We start from the raw sequence: 19,696 nt of genomic DNA on the forward strand, positions 1-19,696 counted from the left end.
TTTCTTCAGTTACATTTTTCTTTCAAAATCCTTCACAGTTACAAGACACTTCTTAACAATGAGTAAAATTTACCTAAAATTACCATTTTCAAACCTTACAGCTCTTGCAAAACCTTGACAATCAACAAAGTATTCATCTGTATAACATTTAAAGACCATTCATTTGACTGACTTTTAAGTACCTAAATTCAATACCTTACTTGCATCTAGTATTTACCTACATTAGGTATAGGTACTAAAACATCTCTAGGATTGTGCATGAAACAAAAAGCAAACTAATAATTTATTATAATTTGCTAGAAATCCATATACACTGGAGCTTTACACACAAAAATATGATATAAATAAAAAGGCAGTATGTACATGCTCAAACATTGAAGGATACTTTATGAAAAACATGACTAAAACTATTACATAGTTCCTTTAGACTTATTATCACATGTCATCCAGACTTTATGATACCAAATGGCGAAGAGAAGACTTTGCTGTAAGTTTTCTTTCTTAGTAAGCAATTTAAAATCATAATCTGCACCATTACAATAGGCAATATATATAAACATCATATTTCAATAGGTTTTTAACAATGATATGGAAATTGCAAAACAACATTTCAACTGAAAAGTAACACCTAAGTTTGAAGGTCAACAGACTGAATCTTACAAGCTAACCTAGAACAGTGCATTTCAACTTCACGGCATTGACCACAGTATTGAAAAACAAGGAACTAGTACATTCCAACACTCAAAATCTTCTATATTCTAAAAAATTTCATCAAGCATTTGTAGAAAGATTGTATAAACAGGGAGGGAACCAGCATCTATCTAAAAACCAAACCTAAATTTCCTAGTACTTGAATTTTCTTATATGCTGAAAATACTTCTTTACAACAGAAACCACTATGGCTTCTAGCATTACCCTTTCATTTTCTGACATATCTTGAGATCAAAACTACACAGAATGTAGTATTTAACACCTGATTAGATGGGAATACAAAAAAAAGTCTCAATAGCTTCTTAAAACTTTTTTTCACAATTTATGAAGAAAGCACATCAAATTATATTCAAAATTTTTATAAAAACATGAAAATATAGTATTAATGTAATTTCACCTTAAAGAATTAACCTTAATTAGCTTTATAAACTAAACCATACAGCAAACCGCTTATAATCTAATCCCAATCATTCTATACTCAGTACTAACGGCCATTATTTCATAAAAAATAAAAGAATTAAAATCAATGTTAAAAGCAAAACAATAAATAACAAATGCTAATATTTGAAGAAAGTCTTGTGTGCTCTACCATACTGAACAAAAATGCCAATGATCACAATTAATTTATGAGCAGGACACATTTGACAATGAAGGGTATTCTCTTTGACATATGGGTTCTATATTGGGATACCTCAAGGCCTAAAGGTAAAATTACTGCTTAATAATTCAATCTGACTGGTACTCATATGATTCCCTACTATCTTACTTCATATGTCTTATTACAAAGGGACTTGGAGTGTCTCAAGCTAGCTACCAAATTTCTCATTAATTATTACTGCCACCAAAACCAACATCATCATTTTTAATAATTATAAAGCCACAGAGAAATTTTACATATTTCTAATTGCATAAAACACACACGCACAACTCAAGTAAACCTGAACCAGTTTGCCCTATACTAAGGTTCACCTCCTAACAATCAAAATTACAATAACTTGCATCATAAACCCTGAATCGAACAACATAAGCAATAATCCTGTATTTACCACCAACAGGTAAGGGCGATCACTGTGAATATCAATTTTCTGTGTACCAAGAAATACTTCGTGATGATAAATCACAATTATTTATGCAAAAATCAAGCAAACACATGCACGACAAATGTCCTCAGTTACTTCCTAATATAAATCAGAATTAAATCCAAAATTTAATTTCATCAAGTTTCTCAGATTTAATTGACGGGTACCTTAACTAGGACACTTTAAGTGCAAGATAGCAGTCACTCTGTGAATAAATAAACATGCATGAAATCCCCTTAAAAATTAGCAGGTATTAGAATGAAGAGGAAAAGATTCAAAGAATCTTTTCAAGAACCTTGAAATCATCATCTGGTTCTAAAATGTCCATGGCACACTAGCTGAATTTGCCCCTTTCTAACTGTCCATGGAATACTTGATGCATTGTAATTTTTAATAATAGTATTCATAGTCCATACATGAATTAAGAGAACTCTCAGTGAAGTAATCAACAATAACTTATAACACATGTTTGGTCTGAAAAAATAGGAAAATGCAAAACCAACTAGAAGTTTTCCACAAAACATACAAAAATTCTCGATTAACTAAACTAACGGTGATAATTATAATCATGAACAGCAAATAAAGATTACTTTAATCCTTCCTATGAAATATGATGTTCAGTACATCTGATCGATGCCACATTACAGGCAAAATTCTGTTTATACAAAACTAAAACCAATTCTTACAGCAGTGCAGCAACATAAAAAATGCAAGTCTCCTCTTGTATTTGCTGTGCACACGTCTAAAATTAAAACTTACATCCCAAAAGTTGACTTTCATTCCATGAACATGAAAATCTCAACAAATCCATACTCAAAATATTCAAGCAAACTATCACAAAATTATAATTTCCTAAAACCCTAATCATTATTTTTGAACAGCTAACAGTACTGTATGCTGTCCTCCAGCTTGAGCTGCAACCACTTTTCTTTCAGCTAATTGCTTTCCTCCTAGCTTCACTGGCTCTAGTTGATCATCATCATCTCCTTGGGCAAGTTGATTGTTAGTGCCCATGCCAAAACCATAGACATCACCTAGAAAAAAATATGAACATAGGAAAGAATGTACGTAGTTGTTATATAAAGTACTTTAACCAGACCACTGAGCTAAAAAAAGTCTTGGCTCTTACAGGACTAGTCCAAAGGGTTTGTTCTTATAATATATTAAGACTGTACTTAACAAGTTACAACTTTGTAAGTTTATAATTGGATACACTGAAAATGTTGAAGATTCTGACAAAATTTCTTCATGGAATTTGTGCCAAATACGTGACATTCCCTATTGACTGAAATTTGGGTACTCACATAAAGCATTGCTTTATTCTCGATAAACTTTATCTTAATTTTATATTTCATTTTCTACAAACAGAAAGTGGGTCACAAGCCAACAGGCTCTGCTATATGTCCAGCAGACTGATATAGCACCGTTGCACCTTCTCTAAGAGTTCCCCATTTAGCAAAGGTACAACCATAAGTCTTCTACTGGACAGAGAATATCACCACTGCTCTAAAGATGACTTCCAAGGGGCTGAAAGGTTCCTGAACATTCTAAAATCTAAGATCAATAACATTTCAAATCAAAGATCAATAACATTTCCAAAGTCAAAATAATTTTAAGCCTTGGCTATTTTCTCTGACTTCAGTCTCTCCCTGGGACAGGTAAGTACCCGTTGCTCCCAATGGCTACTCTTGCCAGTTAGAAATGACAAGAGGCTCCTTCAAGTATCTCTCTAGTGTCCAGTTCAAAAAGAGTGAATACACCCAGAAGAGGAAGGAAAAACTAATGGTCATGACCCTTAGAGAGGGGGGAACATTAGTGCACAACGGCAGCTGAGGAAAAGTTTGTTATACCATAAAATCTTCTCAACTTCCCATTAGGGAAGGTGAAAACCTGATGAGAGAACAGGGGCTTAACACAGTCTTGACATGATCCTTTGCCTGCCATTGCATCCGTGCTGCCTCAGCACAGGGCATGTCACTGTAGAATGTTTTGTCTTACCAGAAGACTGTTTTTGATACCTATGCATGTTAAGGATGTCATAAATCCCTTACAGCATCTCAATAAATATAGCCTCAACTTCCTCTGCCATATGATCTTTTGAGAGGTAGAAAGGTTTCAGCATGCAGACCTCATCCTAGTCAGAACTGAAGTCTTTTTAGTGGCATTAGAGGAGTTTTGTTCTTAATGTCTAAATCACAGAAACAGTTAACCAAGAACCAAAGGCATCTCTGATTTTTTCTACAGGAACTTGTAACAATAAAAGTTATTCTGGAGAGTCTGGGAGAGAAAATCCAGTTCTGATTTGGCCCCCTTTTTATGCCACTGAAACCAGGAATTTTCAGGATTTGAAATCAAGCCAAACTTGAAACACTTAAGTAATTCAGAACAATCAACACAGTCCTAGCAATTCAAATCCTTGTTTTCTTCTAATAGAACAGATGGCCTTCTTGAACACCTGGTGCTAGACTGATCACTGTTCCCTTGTTCAACTAGATCCTAAGTGACAACGTTGCTCTTATCTATCTCAGTAGAATAAGTAGAATAACACTGATCCTCTGAAGAGGAGCAACTCCAATTTTTGGTATAAAATGGGCTCAAATACATGGAAGCCAAAGGACTAAAATCCTTAAATTTAAGTATAACCCCTTGAATCCTTTAATGCAGCACAACTCAAGTCATCCGCAACAAAATGGGTACAACTCACTACCATTCTGCTAAGCTGATGTTCGTCGGAAACTGCCTAAACAACTTAAAAATCCCTATTTGGCAAGCCATGTCCAATCTGATTACCTGACTGAGAAATAGCAGCAATTTGCTTATCCAAAACATAATTGTTTGTGTACCTAAATTTTGTTTATTGTACTGTATCTATCTAGTCTGTCTCAGTGGATGGCACCAATCCCATTACAGCATCTCCTGGACCAAGTGAAGTTTTACCTAACCCAATTTTATTATTATTATTATTATTTGTTAAATATGATGGCAACCTTGGTTACATTAATCTTGTAGATTGTTCATTCAACTCTTCTAATTAGCCTTTTTCTTTTCAGCAACAGAATTTTCAAAGTTCATGTTTTTTTTATAAAAGTTCAAAAAATATGAGTGTGTCAGTGCTTCTGGGATCGCCTCGCGACATGTTTGGAAGGCCTTCTTCCTTCTTCAGGCGGAGCTGAATGAAGTGGTGGCTGTGGTCTCTCTTTTTATATCAGCAGTTGGCAGGGCGCTGGTCACGGTCTGCTTTTTGATCGGTCGAGAGCATTGAGCAAAAGTACAAGACTTATTGGTTGGCAGTTTCTGCCTTAATCTCAGAGCATAGTGGTTGCTCAACGATGCCCTATGGTTCGTTAGACGTGCCCTCAGGAGGATTACATTTAAGCTTCATTAAGATTATGTCCTCCATCAACCAGAGGGTCTTGTTCGTTGCTGCTACTCTCAACGCCCTACTGGGATGTCAATAGTTATGTTTTCAGGGGGCACTGTGATATTTAACAAAAGTGTTGATGTTTTTCTTCCTGTATGCAGACTCTAATAAGTCTTCGTGGTCAGGGCTTGATCTATTACTATGCCAGACAAGAAGGTTGTGAGTGTCTCTAGCATGGTTGAATATGGCCCCTCTTGGGCATGACAGGAAATCCGTTTCGAAAGACGCATGGTGGTCATTGTCAGGTTGCAGGGAAGCACCAGATAGGTTTCTTGCTGGCATAGTAGATAATCAATTGCACATTTTTCGTCAGGTCGCTGGAGGCGACGGGCTTCATGATGATGCTTTTCAGGCTTTTTCATCATCTTTATGCAGAACCTCCTCTGTAGAATGATTTAATATCTTCCGTTCTTGTCATTTCTCCAAACCTTTCATTGGTCAGGGGCTTGATCTATTACTATGCGTCTTCAAACATTGTTAACAATGGACATCCAAGACGCAGTTTCCTGTCACACCCAAGAAGGGGCCATTTTCAACCATGAAAGAATTGATTATCTACTATGCCAGCAAGAAGACGAGCAGTCACAACCTTCGTGACCTCCGGAATGACCATCATGCGTCTTTCAAACGGATATTATCAATTGCCATTTTCAAAGTAGAGACGCCACAAATAGATATTATCAATTGCTTCAAGCCCTGACCACCAAAGACTACAGATATTAGAGGCACTGCATACAGGAGCAGAAAAACCTACCATCAACACTACCCAGGAAACCTATCTGTTTCCGACAGCAACACGACGTCCTATCACAGCACCCCTGAAAACATAACTATCGGAACATCCCAGCAGGACATTGAGAGCAGCAGCAACGAACAAGACCCTCCTGACGAACCCCCTGATGGAGGACATAATCTTAATGAAGCTATAAATGTAATCCTCCACAGGGCACGTCTTACGAACCATAGGGCATCGCAGAGCAACCACTACGCTCTGTGATTAAGGCCGAGAAAATGCCAACCAATGGGAGAAGATCATGCCCAGTGACGTCAGCGCTCTCTTGGCCAACCAAAAATCAATGCTCTCTCGACCAATAAAAAAGCAGACCGTGACCAGCGCCCCTGCCAACTGCTGATATAAAAAAGAGAGACCACAGCCACCACTTCATTCAGCTCCCGCCTGAAGAAGGAAGAAGGCCTTCCGAAACATGTCGCGATACCCACGATCCCAGAAGCACTGACGACCCCTACACTCGTTTTTGGACCCCGCCCTCGGAACTTCCACTGCCTCCGACTTTTGATACTTTTTATAAATAAAACCCCTACAATGAACTTTGGCATTTTACTTAATTCTGTTGCTGAAGAAGAAAAAAGGCTAATTAGAAGAGTTGAACGAATAATCTACAACATTAATGCAACCAAGGCTGCCATCATATTTAACAAAACATGTTTGAAAGAGGGCCTATACCAAAAGTACATTACTATTATTATTATTATTATTATTATTATTATTATTATGCTTTTCTGACCAACAGTTCCTCATTAATTTCCAAACCATCTCTAACTTTAAGACTGTGTACTTTCCATTCAATGTGCACATCTTTTCATCACTTCATTTGTAAATTACTGGAGCCATGAAGACCTACCCATCTGTCATAACACAGTTCACTAATTCCCTCTCTTTCCTACTTGCTCTTTGATATATTTCTCATATACCTAAGCATTCATATAAAAACAAAAATCTATAACACTTTATGGCAGATTTCTAAACACAGTAGTAAACATTGGTCCAGCCACTTACTTCGCCCATGAAACAATTCTTAAAGTACATTATTTAATTTACTCCTTATTCTAATTCAATGTTTTCTTACTGTTAATGCAGTGCAGTATGATTCTTTTCACATTTATATCTGTTCTTCCTTAATTTGAAAAATAAATCCGTACAAATTATAAAAAAACCTGGAAAACATGACTCATCAGTATTTTTCAATATGTGTAACATTACAGACTTAATATATAAGCAGTCACCTTCAATACAACAAATACAAACTGACCTAAATACTACACTTACCTGATTCCATAACAACAAGTGATACACATTCTCCAGCAGAAATGCTTATGGCCTTCTTATCTTGTAATGTAGTTATGGGGGTGGGTTTTATAATATCTTCTTTTATGTCACCCATTCCTAGACGTCCATATTCTCTCCTCCCCATACAATGTGCAACACCATCCTCAGTGAGAGCAAGGCTGAAACAGCATAACAGATTTAAAGCATCTAATTTCATTAAAATACTTCATAAAACACCAAGTTTACATAATACAAAACTAGTGTTTTCCAACAAACCCATCAGTAAACCATTTGCCAAGATTTGCTCTCTCAAAAATCCCTAGACTCAGTCTTTCCACCTCACAGACAGAAGAACAGTAATTCAACAACTCATGCACATGTAACCACTGGTATGTACTGTATTACTAACTCACCCTCATGTTTCTTTTAGTTAGAAAAAGAGGCTATGAGATTTTTGGGGGAGTCACTGCCACCACGAAACAGCAGGCTTAGCTAAAGGAGTGATGAAGCAGAACTGTGACCAAACTTGACAAGGCAGGAGTTCAAGAGAGAAGAATCAATTTCACTTGCCCTTCTTCTTCAACATCCCTTTAAGGCCCCATTGTAAAGTAAATGACTCTTTCTACCTTATGATTGAAGGCATCTGCTCAAAATTTTTACCATTTATTCTACAACTAATAATGAAAATTCCCTCGTGGGGAAATTTAGAAATTCAACCTCTAAGTTCATTTGTTTTGCAGTTGAAACAAATCATGACGTCACTTTTCAAAATCAAAATGTAAAATTAAAAGTTGTACAAAAAAGGGATTTTTCTGACAACAAAATAAATATACATACAGTTGTTATACTATACTCTGTAAAAGTTTCACTGAATTTGGTTGTCTTCTTGGAGAAATATGCATTTAGTTTTGAAAAAAGTAAGTTTTGAGAAAACAGCAAAAGAAAAATAATTTTGGACTCAAAAATCCTCAGAGAAACTGGACATCTAGAGCAAATTATCCCTGTATCATTATAACACGTCTTCTCTGACACGTCCCGCAGAGAAAATAGGGCATTTTAGTGGACGACAATTATTTCTGAATAAATTTTTTCATAATTGATTTACAGTAAACCTCCTGTATTCACGGGGGATGCATACCACACGCTGCCACTCCCAAGACGCCACGCGAATAGCTACAACCAGCGAATACTTAGAACCCTTCTAAAAACACTTAGAACCGCCTATTTTGATAGTTCAAACACACACAAACATACTAAAAATCTTTATACAGGTATTATCCTACTTACGATGGAGTTAGGTTCAAAAAAAAAAAAAAAAAAAAAAAAAAAAAAAAAAAAAGTTGTTTGTTAGAAAAAACGTAAGAAATACCAAAACATATCTCAAACATAGCCTAGCCTACACTAGGGTATTCAGTACCATGTATACATATATGGTAGCCTAGCCTACACTATAAAATATACTCTTTACATACACGGTATAGTAATTTTTAATATCAGCTAATTCTGGAGGTTCATGCAAAGTGACTTATGATAATTCAATACAAAGAGAAATTGAATAACAAACAAGAATTAGCTTAGCCTACACTATGGTATACTGTATACATACACGGTAGCATAGCCTACATTATACTCTACTCTATATTCACATATATTATTATACAAACATCAAAATAATGAATATGCATCTTTTCCGTGGATCTTTTAAAATGTTATGCCTAAATTCACTGTATCCAAACATATTGTATATATATTCTTATATTGCTTTTGTATTATAAATTGCGATCATAGAGATCAATGTTTTGGTTTGGAAATGTTTATGCTGTGTTTATTTTGCCGCATTTAACTCAGTTCTTTTTTTTTTTTTTTTCATTTAACTCGGTTCTGAGCACTTTTCTTGCTTCTAGTTAGCATAAATGAATCTCTAGTCTAGATACTTTATTTATAAGGGGCAAGGTTATTTTTCATTATACGAAGTGTTTTTAAGTCGAAATGTAACTAAAATACATCTCATTGTGAAATTAATTTTTCTATTATTTTCGTTAATAGATGACGATGGCCGTTTGTTTTATGTAAAAAAAATTTAAAATTCTGTTCGCTATTTTCACTTGATTTCATCATAATAACAGCTTTACGAATTTATCGTTTATCAACGTAAAAATAACAGTGATGTGTTCTTTCATGTGCAGTAGTTTTGATTAAAATACTTCTCTCCCATTTTAATTACGATCGAGTTTCATCCGTGTTGCCGATGCACGATAATTTACAGTAGTCATTAACAGCTTGTGCGTCGTTTTCTCAACTTCAGCTACAACTTGCAGCTCAAATTTAGCAGTATATTTCCTTGACGATCTTTTATCCATACTGAATAAGGGTATAATGTAAAAATATACCAGTCCTGGTCTACTTAACGACATTTGTGCCATAACCTACGGTAATTGTTTATTGCCATACAACAGTTTCTTGGTCGGTTGTTTATAACTGTACGCATTTACGCAAGAGTATGACGTTACTAACAATACTTCTATCATTCTCTTTTACTTTTTCAACTAGAAGATGGGATAAAGAGATGGAGGAAAAGTTGTCTATTGTAATTTGTTCTCTCTCACTGCCTGATTACGCTGCTGCCTGCGCCCATGTGAAATTTAAAAACATTTTATAAATAATATTGTCGTATCAGTATTAATTGCCTACCCCATTGTAAAATCAAATTATCACAAGGTGAATTACCGTAATTTGAGCATTACCTAAGTATTTTAATAGCTTTATCACAAAAAGTGCATTTAGTCATGAAAATGAGAGGAAAATACAGTATTTAGCTAATATTTCTCAGTGAAAAATACAGCGAATGGGCAAATTTTCAGCGAACAATAATGGGTAGATATGTTCCAAAGAGAAATCCATGAATACGTGAGTCCCCGAATCGTGAGATCGCGAATATGGGGGTTTACTGTACATGCATTTTTACAATTTGTCATTCACGGTGCTAAACAAGCGATGAACAAAAATTGTCCATGAACCAACCTAAATTTTTTTTTTGCAATGTTTCAAGATATGTTTACTTAGAAGTAAAACAGTCCAAAACAATGAATAACTCAAACTTGATCCAATCAAGAATCATTCATAGACCCTTTTACATTTTTTACAATGTGTCGTTCACAGTGCTATGCAAGCGACGAACAAAATTGTCCATGAACCAATGTAAACATTTTTTTTAGCAATAACGTTTCTAGATATGTTTATTTACCCATAAAACAGTCTAAAACAATGTATAACTTACTTGATCCTATCCTGAATTATTCATACAGACATTTCTTACAAGTCTCTTTTACAATTTGTGGTTCACAGTGTCATACAAGCAATGAAAAAATTGTCAATAAACCAATCTAAAACAATTTTTTTAGCATCATCACTTTAGGATATGTTTATTTAAAAAAAAACACTTGAAAACTGTTAACAACTAGAATTCGATAATTCCTCGAAATTCGGAGGTCGGTGGCCCCCTTAAAGAAAACTCAGGATTGAAAAGAGAAACATGCACATGCCTTCCAAACCATCAGATTTAGGGATTGAACGCTGATCCAACTAGGAATAGGGAGATGGTATTATCACTTGCTCCATGAGGAAAGTACAGGAAGGAAAGAATAGTAAAGAAAGAGGAAAGCCCCGGAAGGAAGCTCACACAATCAACCTTTTCACATGAGGGAAAGTGGCATCAGGACCCAATGCGTTCCAGGAAAGGCCTAAGTGACAGAGAAAAGGTTGTTCTACTACTGAAGAGGAAGAGAAGGTCCACTTCTGACAAAGGTGACTGAAGAGGTACACCTATCTGAACTTGTCATTTCTGAAGCTTTTCTATAAAGAATGCAATTTACTTTTATAAACAAAAATACAGTAGAAACTAAGGTAATGAGTAAGTCACTATTCTGGGCAAATCTAAACTTTGTGCAAAATCACAATTTTTGAAAGTAAATTGTATTTTTCCTAACTATACAAACCTGAGGTCCTTTAATTAGGGATAAAACTTTGGCGAAGCTGGACACAGCCGTTTAAACTCTTGAACAAGGTGGTTAGGAAATAACTACCGTCAGGTAAGCGGGAATACCCGCCTGCCCAGACGTAAACATTCCAGTTTGCCTTTCAGTCCAGGTTCAGATTGAGGGGTGGCATGAGGAGGGCATAAAATGTAATGTAAAGGACCTCAGATTTATATAGTTAGGAAAAATACAATTTACTTTAAATGTAACTCATATGAAATAGGCTAGAAGAATCGCAGAGTTGGAGGCAGTAAGGAAAACCCAAGATAGGGTTTCCCTTATTGCCAGTCTCTCCTTCCTCCCCTTGCTAGAGGAAGGAGTGGAATTGCTTCTATGATTCTAAAGGAAAAATAGAACGGGTGCTCGATGTGTAGTCTTACCGCATCAGACGCCAGATCCAGAAAGTGTTGGTTCAAGTTCTATTCTCATCCCGAAGGAGGATAAGTAGGAGGACGAGAAGGAGGAGGAAGAGAGGGCCGTCACTCTCGGCATCCTTCTCACTTCTAGAACCAACACTTTAGGCGAGATGCTGCCAGTCCTCTTGAGGGAGCCGGGTAAGAAACCACTTGTTGAGCAGCCACCACAGGGCCAAGGAAAAAGGGTTCCAAGAATAAAAGTCCTGTTGGCAAGACCACAGGAAGACAAGTGTGTGGTCTATGAGACCACATCTTGCTTCCAGACCAACAGAAACTTCCAGAATGCAAAGGATGGACCAAGCCATTGACTTTGTGAGCTCTCGGATGAAAAGTGCTGGTATCGTTGTCGCCAGCTGCCGAGTAACTCTCTCAATCGCCTCACAAAGCCAGGAGAAAGATGTGTCCTTAGACACTTCTTCCTTGGGAGAGATAGTACTAGCAAAAACGTCGATGACATCCAGGTTAGGACTGTCGAGTCTTTTCGGAAAGTACCACAGCTCCCTAATAAGGCAAAGTAATGGCTGATATGGATCATCAATACAGTCCAAGAAGGATGGGGACAAGAAGGACTCGAACCCGACAACAGATGACGATGGATTCAGAGTCCACTTACAACATCAAAGAAGGAGTCACGGTATTGATCTCCTTCACCTGTTCTTCCATCTTATCCGACGACTCTCGTAAGGGGGCGTGCAGAACGCAGGACAGGAACCCTAAATGAGTCACATGCCACCCATGGAACAGCTCCCAGGGACAGCAAGACCGAAGAAGCTTCTCATCCATAGCTAAATCACGACTGAGGAGAAGAAGGCTACTCCACATAGAAGACTAGGTTGCAAGGGCCTACGTTCTTCATAAATGAAGGGGAGAGAAGCAACCCTCTGAGGAGAAGACGAGGAAGTCCACACTTGAAGAGCGACTCTGATCCGAGAAGAAGTTCCGCCAACGACACCCACCAGCGAAGACAGATCCAGTCCCTGGGACATTGTAGCAGAGGACTTCAAGAGATATCCAGCTACATCCGTTGCCACTTGGCGAGATAGCTTATGCTTGCAGGGAGGGGATGTACTGCCTGAAGAACCGCTTCGTGTAGCTGCTACGGGAGGCTGGGTCAAGTAGAACTCTTCTCGATGCCTCAGAAGCAGAGCTATCAGTTCAGGGAAACGGCAAAGTCTTCCAGCATTTGTCTGTAACTCGGGATGAGCAATGCTTCTGAACCCCTAGTGAAACAAACAAATATGGAGGGAAAAACTTAGATATCAATTTTTCCCACAAAGACTGTAGCGGCCCCTGAAACTGGTACGAAAGAGTGAGAAAACTACTGACTTTGTTGTGCAGGGAGGCAACAGAAAGACGGTGGCAACAGAAAGACAGTAGAGATCTCTCAGTCGAGCAGTCTCTTCATGAATCTTCGTGAAGAAAAGAGTGAAGAGTACATTCCATTCTGATCACTCAAACCCGAGGCCAAGCTCACCTACCAATACATCCCCACGGGAATGCATCTGGCTAACTGAGCTATCAAGTGCGCTATAGAACATTTGAGTACCAGCAAATGTCAACAAATGAAACAGGAGGAAAAAACGATTCCCTTGTTTGCCGATGAATGCCACTACTGTGGTTTTGTTGTTCCACGAAAACACTGAGTATTGCAAAACTCATCCTGAATTCTCAGAAGGCCAAAAGGCTGCCCTGAGTCCAGGGTGTCGCTGAGAAGGTACTAATCGTCTCGGTCACACACCTTCAAGACAAAGTCTTACCGGTGTGCACCTATTCCTAGATCGTTGAATCCGGAAGTAGACGCACGATGTGAGGGGAATATGCAAGCATATTCGAAGGTTCCTTCAATTAAGCATTAGCCTAACTCTTTCCTCTCTGAGGAATGGAAGCAGAACTCCATTCTCCACCATGGGGAAGCTTCTGCAAGATGACAGGGTACCGAGACCAGTAGCTCTAGCCAGGCTGGCATTTGGGTATCTGGCAAATTTCTGAAAGAGAAAGACAGAACCAAGTAAAGGTTCGTTCCTAAGGGTCGAGCCAACTCAAGATTTATGAAACCAGAGATCCGAATTAGGACAAAGTCCTTCTTCTTAGCACCAGAATTGCCCACAGATTGCTGTCTGGTATAGGAAGACCCACCCCCGGACAGGCCCAGTCTCCAGAAGGAAGGGTTCTTTCCAGGAATGGTCGTATCTGAGGAGAGAAAGCTTAAAAGTGACAGATCGTGGATCCACCAGGAGACTGCCTGGAGGAAACCAGCAGGCGCTCTCCAAGATTGACACCTCTTGTTGCGAAAGAGAATACCCATCACAGCAAGGAGAAGCAGAGAGATAACCCAGTCTGGGTGAGGCAGAGTCAGAACAACCTGCAGTCGGCAAGACCCTCCGAGGCAAGGAGAATTCTTACTCTGTCAAGGCATGGGAGGAGCTTGGTGTCTTGACTTGAATGAACTCCTTGTCCGAAGAAAAGTATTCATCTGGTTGGGAATGCTCTCGCAAGCAAGGAATGCGGCGGCCCCTGAAACTCTCGGCCCCTCAGGAACTGCAGGGTTGCAAGTGATGAAGATTATTCATTGGGGGAGCCGCAGTCCTGTCCCGGGAATCCTCGCGCTGACGAATCAGTACGAAGTTCTCAAAAAACGAAGGTGATCGCAACTTGAAGAGGAAGACCCTCGCTGCTTCCAAAGCATGAAATTCCTGTGCCTCTCTCCTTGGAGGGAGACCTTGACAGATCCCAAGAAACCCTCCTAGGCTACCTGGTTGTACTGCGAGACAATCGGGGGACCAACACCCAAAGCACGCCAGGCAGCCGAACTCCGAAGGACAAATTCGTCAGAGCTCTCTCTGTCCATCTCACGCCTCTTGGAACCAAGAGGAAAAGAGAACAGGTGAGGAGAAAGAGTACCCCTACCTGTCCTGCCAGTAAGACCAGCAGGACAGGCGGACTGTGAGCAATAATCAACAAAAGGAGATTATTGCCACACAGGGGAAGAAGAGCGCTTGTGCCGTGGCAAAGCGCTTTCCTGGGAAGAGCAGAAAGTTCATTCAAACAGAGCTGAGAACCCAATTCGGAAAAACCGAGTGGGGCTGAGCCGAGTCACACTGAACCAAGCCGATCATGCGAACGTGATCCAGACTGGGGGGTAAGCAGTGAACTGGGAGGCAGGCAGGGTGAGCTGAGCCGAGTCAGTCTTGCAAACGCAACCAGGGGCTGGGCGGGGCCGGCGAGCCGAGCCAATTGAATTCTGTGTCTGCTATCCTGTATGCTCAAACCCTAAGGTTCAAGACACAAGGATGAAACCCAGCCAAGCAACCAAAGCAGTCGGCGGCAGTGTCGAGACACCTGGCGTCTTGGCACTTCTCTCATTTCGTGCCTCTCGTCAGGAGACAGCCCGTGATTCACAGAATTCACGTGACCTGCGAGACTCCCAAAAATCGGGAGCAGCTGCTTTCGGTTTCCAAAGAAATCAAAAAGAGCCAGGCACAGAACCAGTCTTAGACACAGACTTCTAAGACTAGCAATGAGGGTATGGCCTCGAGAGGCCGTGTTCGCGGCCCCCAAAATGTGAGACCCCATAGGAGAATGCGAATCGGTTCCCACCCGAGGGCAGGAAGAGCCAACGAGAGAAACTTAACTCCCAGAAGAAAGTCAGTCCCTTAGAAGTCCTGCAGGACTCCCAAAGGGAATCTCTTCCCTGCTTCTTCTGGTTTTCTAACCGATAGGATCGAGACACCAGGCTTGGAACCCGACTGAGCACTGGTAAGCACTCAGGGAGCACTTGTAGTGCTGGCAGGAAGAGCTGGGACACCTGGGTGCCTTAGCCCTTTCTCTCGCACAGCTCCCGAACTGGGCCGGGGAGAGTACTCTCCAGACCAGATCAGGATACTCGATATTCCACAGAATCTTGAGCACGAGGCAGCTCGCAAACGAGCGTCTGAAGCAGCACCTGTCTTAAGAGGCGGAACCTCTAGGACTGGGAACAGGATCGCAAACCGAGGTCTGCGCGCCCGTGGCTCCCGAAACACAAAACCCAGGGTTATGTGAATCGGTTCCCTAACCCAAAGGTCGGGAAGAGCCAACAAGAGACCCACTGCCTCCTCAGAAGAAGGCAGCCCCTAGATGTCCACAAGGGCATCAAGGGAAAGAAACAGCCTTCCTCTCCTTCGGCCGATGGAGGTCTATCCGGTTCCAGGGACCCTCTTGAACCTCGGCAGAGGAAGGGAAGAGGCAGCAGAAGACGAAATTGAAGAAAAGTTGAAGATGGCGGCTACTTGCACAGGGTAACTTCCTTCACCTTCACTCTGACATCTTCTACAGGATGGTGGACACGAAACATCTTAAACTCCAGGGCAGCTAGGCAGGATCACAATGGAAGTGGCCCAGGACACCACCACCAGGAGAAGCAGCAGGCATGATCAGGACAGCCGATGCAGGAGCTACGGAAGCGGTTCAGAAAGCAGGAGTTACAGCAACGGCCAGGAGCGTCACATGAAAGTCACCAGCAGCAACAGGAACGATCAGGACGGTTGCGGCAGGAGACCAGGAAGAGCTGCCCAGAGACTGTCGTCGAGTCAACAGGAGCATAATACAGGACACAACAGGAGCAGATGGACTACAGATATGCCAGAGGCAGTGCCACAGCATACATGAAGGTCAGCAATGACAGCAATCGATCCACATTGGCAGCAGAGTCGGAACAATCCCGACGCGGAACTATGCCATTCCAACCAGGTACTGTGGTCAATCCCGAAGCAACACTGAATGAACACCGGGATTCCTTCATGCAAAGATATCCCAACTGAGATATCCAGCCAACTACTGCTGTGCCTGCAATGCTCACTGTCAACCTGAATGAAAAAGCAAAGACGATTAGTAGAGGGAGACTCCTCTCGCTCCGAGGGGAACTGCCCTATGCAGCGAGAGGAGGCCCCTTAGAAGAGGTCGCCCAACGGCCCGCGCCCCGCCACCCCCCCAACGGTCTTTGCCCGACAAGCGAGCGAAAAGGGCGAAGGAGAGAGATCTCTACCGAAGGCAAGATAATACCTACAGGGAGAGAGAAGGAAGGAGGGGAGACCACTAAGGGCCCCGTAGAAGCGAAACTTACCAACGACACCCGCAACCTCCCTCCCCCCTGCAACTCTCTATAGCACAGGCGGCAAAAACAACACTCAGCACAAGTAGAAAGGAAGTAGTTATGCCCTTGTACACGGAGGGCGGGAGCCCAAGAAGGGGAGCGAACTCTTACGTCCCCATCAATGTAGGGGAGCGAAGATATTACGTCCCAAACTAATATCTCCGAACGTATGGGGGAACGCCTTCAGTATCTAAATAAAGGGCTACTGGAAGAGAACCATTACCACTCAGTTACACCCCTCTAAATATGCCCTTGGCCGTCAAACCCAAGACACAGACACAGGGGAACAACGGCTTACGCAAGGCTATAACAAATCTTGGGTTTGTATATCAAAAACACACAATATATACACAAAAATACAGAAAGATCCCACCGGGATAATAAAGAGCTTAACGACAGTCAGGCAAAGAGATCTGAAAACACGTCTGCAAAGCATGATGGCCAAAAGCAAACTGGAATGTTTCCATCCGAGCAGGCAGGTACTCCTGCCTACCTGATGGTAGTTACTGCCTAACCACCTTGTTCAAGAGTTTAATGGCCATGTCCAGCTTCGCCATAAGTAATTCCTAATGTAAAGGACTGATGGTTTGTATATCGTGATGGAACAAAGGGGTCTTTGTCATGACAACCTAACTTATCTCTAAAAACTGACAGGTTACTGAACCCACAACATGGCTGGCTACAGATCTTCCCATGCACTGTAAATTGAGTTGGTCCCTAATGAGAGGGCAAATACTTATAACTGGGGCCCTGCTATGTCTAGGCCAATTAAAAAGGTAAATTATTAGAAGCTAACTGCAGGCAGCCAACAGACATGACTGATAAAACAGGAAAGCCATTAAAATTAGTAAAATTATATTGGTAATTATATTTGCCTACCTAGAGATTAAAAAGATAGACTAATTAACAACAAAATGCATTGTTCATACAGTAAAAAATATGAAATTTTTATAATAAAGTTTTATATATACTTACCAAGTAATTACATAGCTATAGTTTCCACTTGAACAGCAGCAATATAGTTTGTATAGGTGATCAGCCCGTCCCACTAACAGAATATTGGAATGACCTAGCAGATAATCCTCATTTGTTTTATTAGAGGGGAGGAGGGTGGGCTCCAATTCTGTAATTACTTAGTAAGTATAATACTTTATTATAAAAATGTCATTTTTATATAAGTAACTTACCAAGTAATTACATAGCTGAATCCCACATTGACAGGAGGTGGGATACATGGACATAGTATTCTACTCCAAAACATTAAGTTATATAATGAATCTAAAATAGAAAAGTTGCTAGCAATGAATAGAATGCTTGTTGTTCCTTATCAATTAACAGAGCCTGCAGTATAAAACTGCAACTGGTTGTCGCTCAACTTAACCTGTAGTGGCATGGCGGTAAAGCCAAGGGTCGCCTCTACTTAAGTGGGAGCTTTGTAGTTAAGGAGTACTCCGATGGCTACCAAAGTGTCAGCGGAAGTTATGCAGCTAAGGAGTTATCCGACTGCTAGTAAAACTTTAAAAGGTGTTCTTGCCCTGGGCACAGTACCAACATAAAAAACAACCAGAAACACTGTCACCTACACTAAAACACCACAACCCATCCACTGAGAGTGTGGGTACTCCAGGTACTTTGTACCCCTGGCTCCTAAAGACTCTATACCTCACTAGAAGGTGAAGAAATAGGAGAAATCCTATGCTTCCTCCTCCCATACCATGCCAGTCACTATCCTGTGGTATTGCAGAATTTTAAACGGTATCTAGCTGATGCCAGTCTGGAGTTGGCGTCAGGTGAGTCGTGGAATCTCGTGAATTGGTAACAAATACCGCTGGTGCCAGGTGAGCTGGGCGACAATCAAGCTGCTAGGAGTTCGCAGACACTGTAAACTCTAGTTAGTTATAAATCATTTGTTTAACCAGAGCTCTCAGCCCTTTTAGGGTTCTTCTCTGGCTGGGGCACCGTAAGCTCTAAAGTTGGCGCCAGACTGTAGCTGGCACCCGGCAAGCTGAGCACCAGGGGAACCCGAAGTTCTGGGCGCTGGGAGCTCTACTGCTGGGAGGCCAGACTTGTAGCTGGCGCCAGACGAGTTGAGCGCCAGGAGAGCTGGCAGCTCGAGGTTCTGGAGGCTCTATAACTGGCGCCAGGTTCCACTTCCTAAGATAGTGAGACAGACACAAGGGACGATTATACTTCTAGTAGGTCGATGCAGAAGGAAAGCAAGGGACGTATTGTGCCTGAAAGCTAATGAATTAGAGACTGCTCTAGTTAGTTATAAATCATTTGTTTAACCAGAGCTCTCAGCCCTTTTAGGGTTCTTCTCTGGCTTTCACTAAAAGAAGGCAAAACGTTCTCCTGAATTTGAGTGTTTCGGAAATAAAATCTCCTTAGAATGAAGGACAATGTGATTTTAGTCAGAGGGCAAGGGGGTTCTTGACAAAACATCAAAGGATAAGTAAGGCCCTCTTGATTATCAAGTCCTGCTCAGATAAAACCTAAGAGCTCCAACTAGACAGCTCAATCTTTTCCCTCAGAGTTGGGGAGCACTCCTGGGTGCTTGGGGCATGCGCTGGTGCCAGGCGAATTAGGAATTCGGGAGCTGGACGGAGCCCTTGGAAGCCAAGGATGTCTGTTAAGCTCTAAGGGAGAAAGAATGGCTCCAGGTCTTGGACGGAGTCTCGTTCTTAGCTAAAATTCAAAGGAAAACGAGCAAACCGCATCTCTTGCTCCATAGCTGGGCATGTAAAGGGTTTGAGAGGTCACTGACAAGAAAGTTCCAGGTCTCTGAGCTTAAAGCATAAATCAGTATCTCTTCAAGGAAAGCGAGAGATTCTAGATC

At 40.9% G+C, this 19,696-nt stretch overlaps 1 protein-coding gene across 1 annotated transcript in view; it reads right to left on the bottom strand.

The window, feature by feature from the left end:
- Window positions 1-19,696, bottom strand: part of Rcc1 (Regulator of chromosome condensation 1) — a 51,524-nt gene continuing 31,828 nt past the window's right edge. Inside the window, exons 8-9 of the mRNA XM_067115413.1 lie at window positions 7,280-7,458; window positions 1-2,824 (exon numbers count right to left, since the gene is read on the bottom strand). Coding sequence (XP_066971514.1) covers window positions 2,658-2,824; window positions 7,280-7,458 — 346 coding nt within the window. The 3' untranslated portion in view covers window positions 1-2,657. The remainder of the gene's footprint in view (window positions 2,825-7,279; window positions 7,459-19,696) is intronic.

Source organism: Macrobrachium rosenbergii, chromosome 13, assembly GCF_040412425.1.
Source record: "Macrobrachium rosenbergii isolate ZJJX-2024 chromosome 13, ASM4041242v1, whole genome shotgun sequence".
NCBI lineage: Eukaryota > Metazoa > Arthropoda > Malacostraca > Decapoda > Palaemonidae > Macrobrachium > Macrobrachium rosenbergii.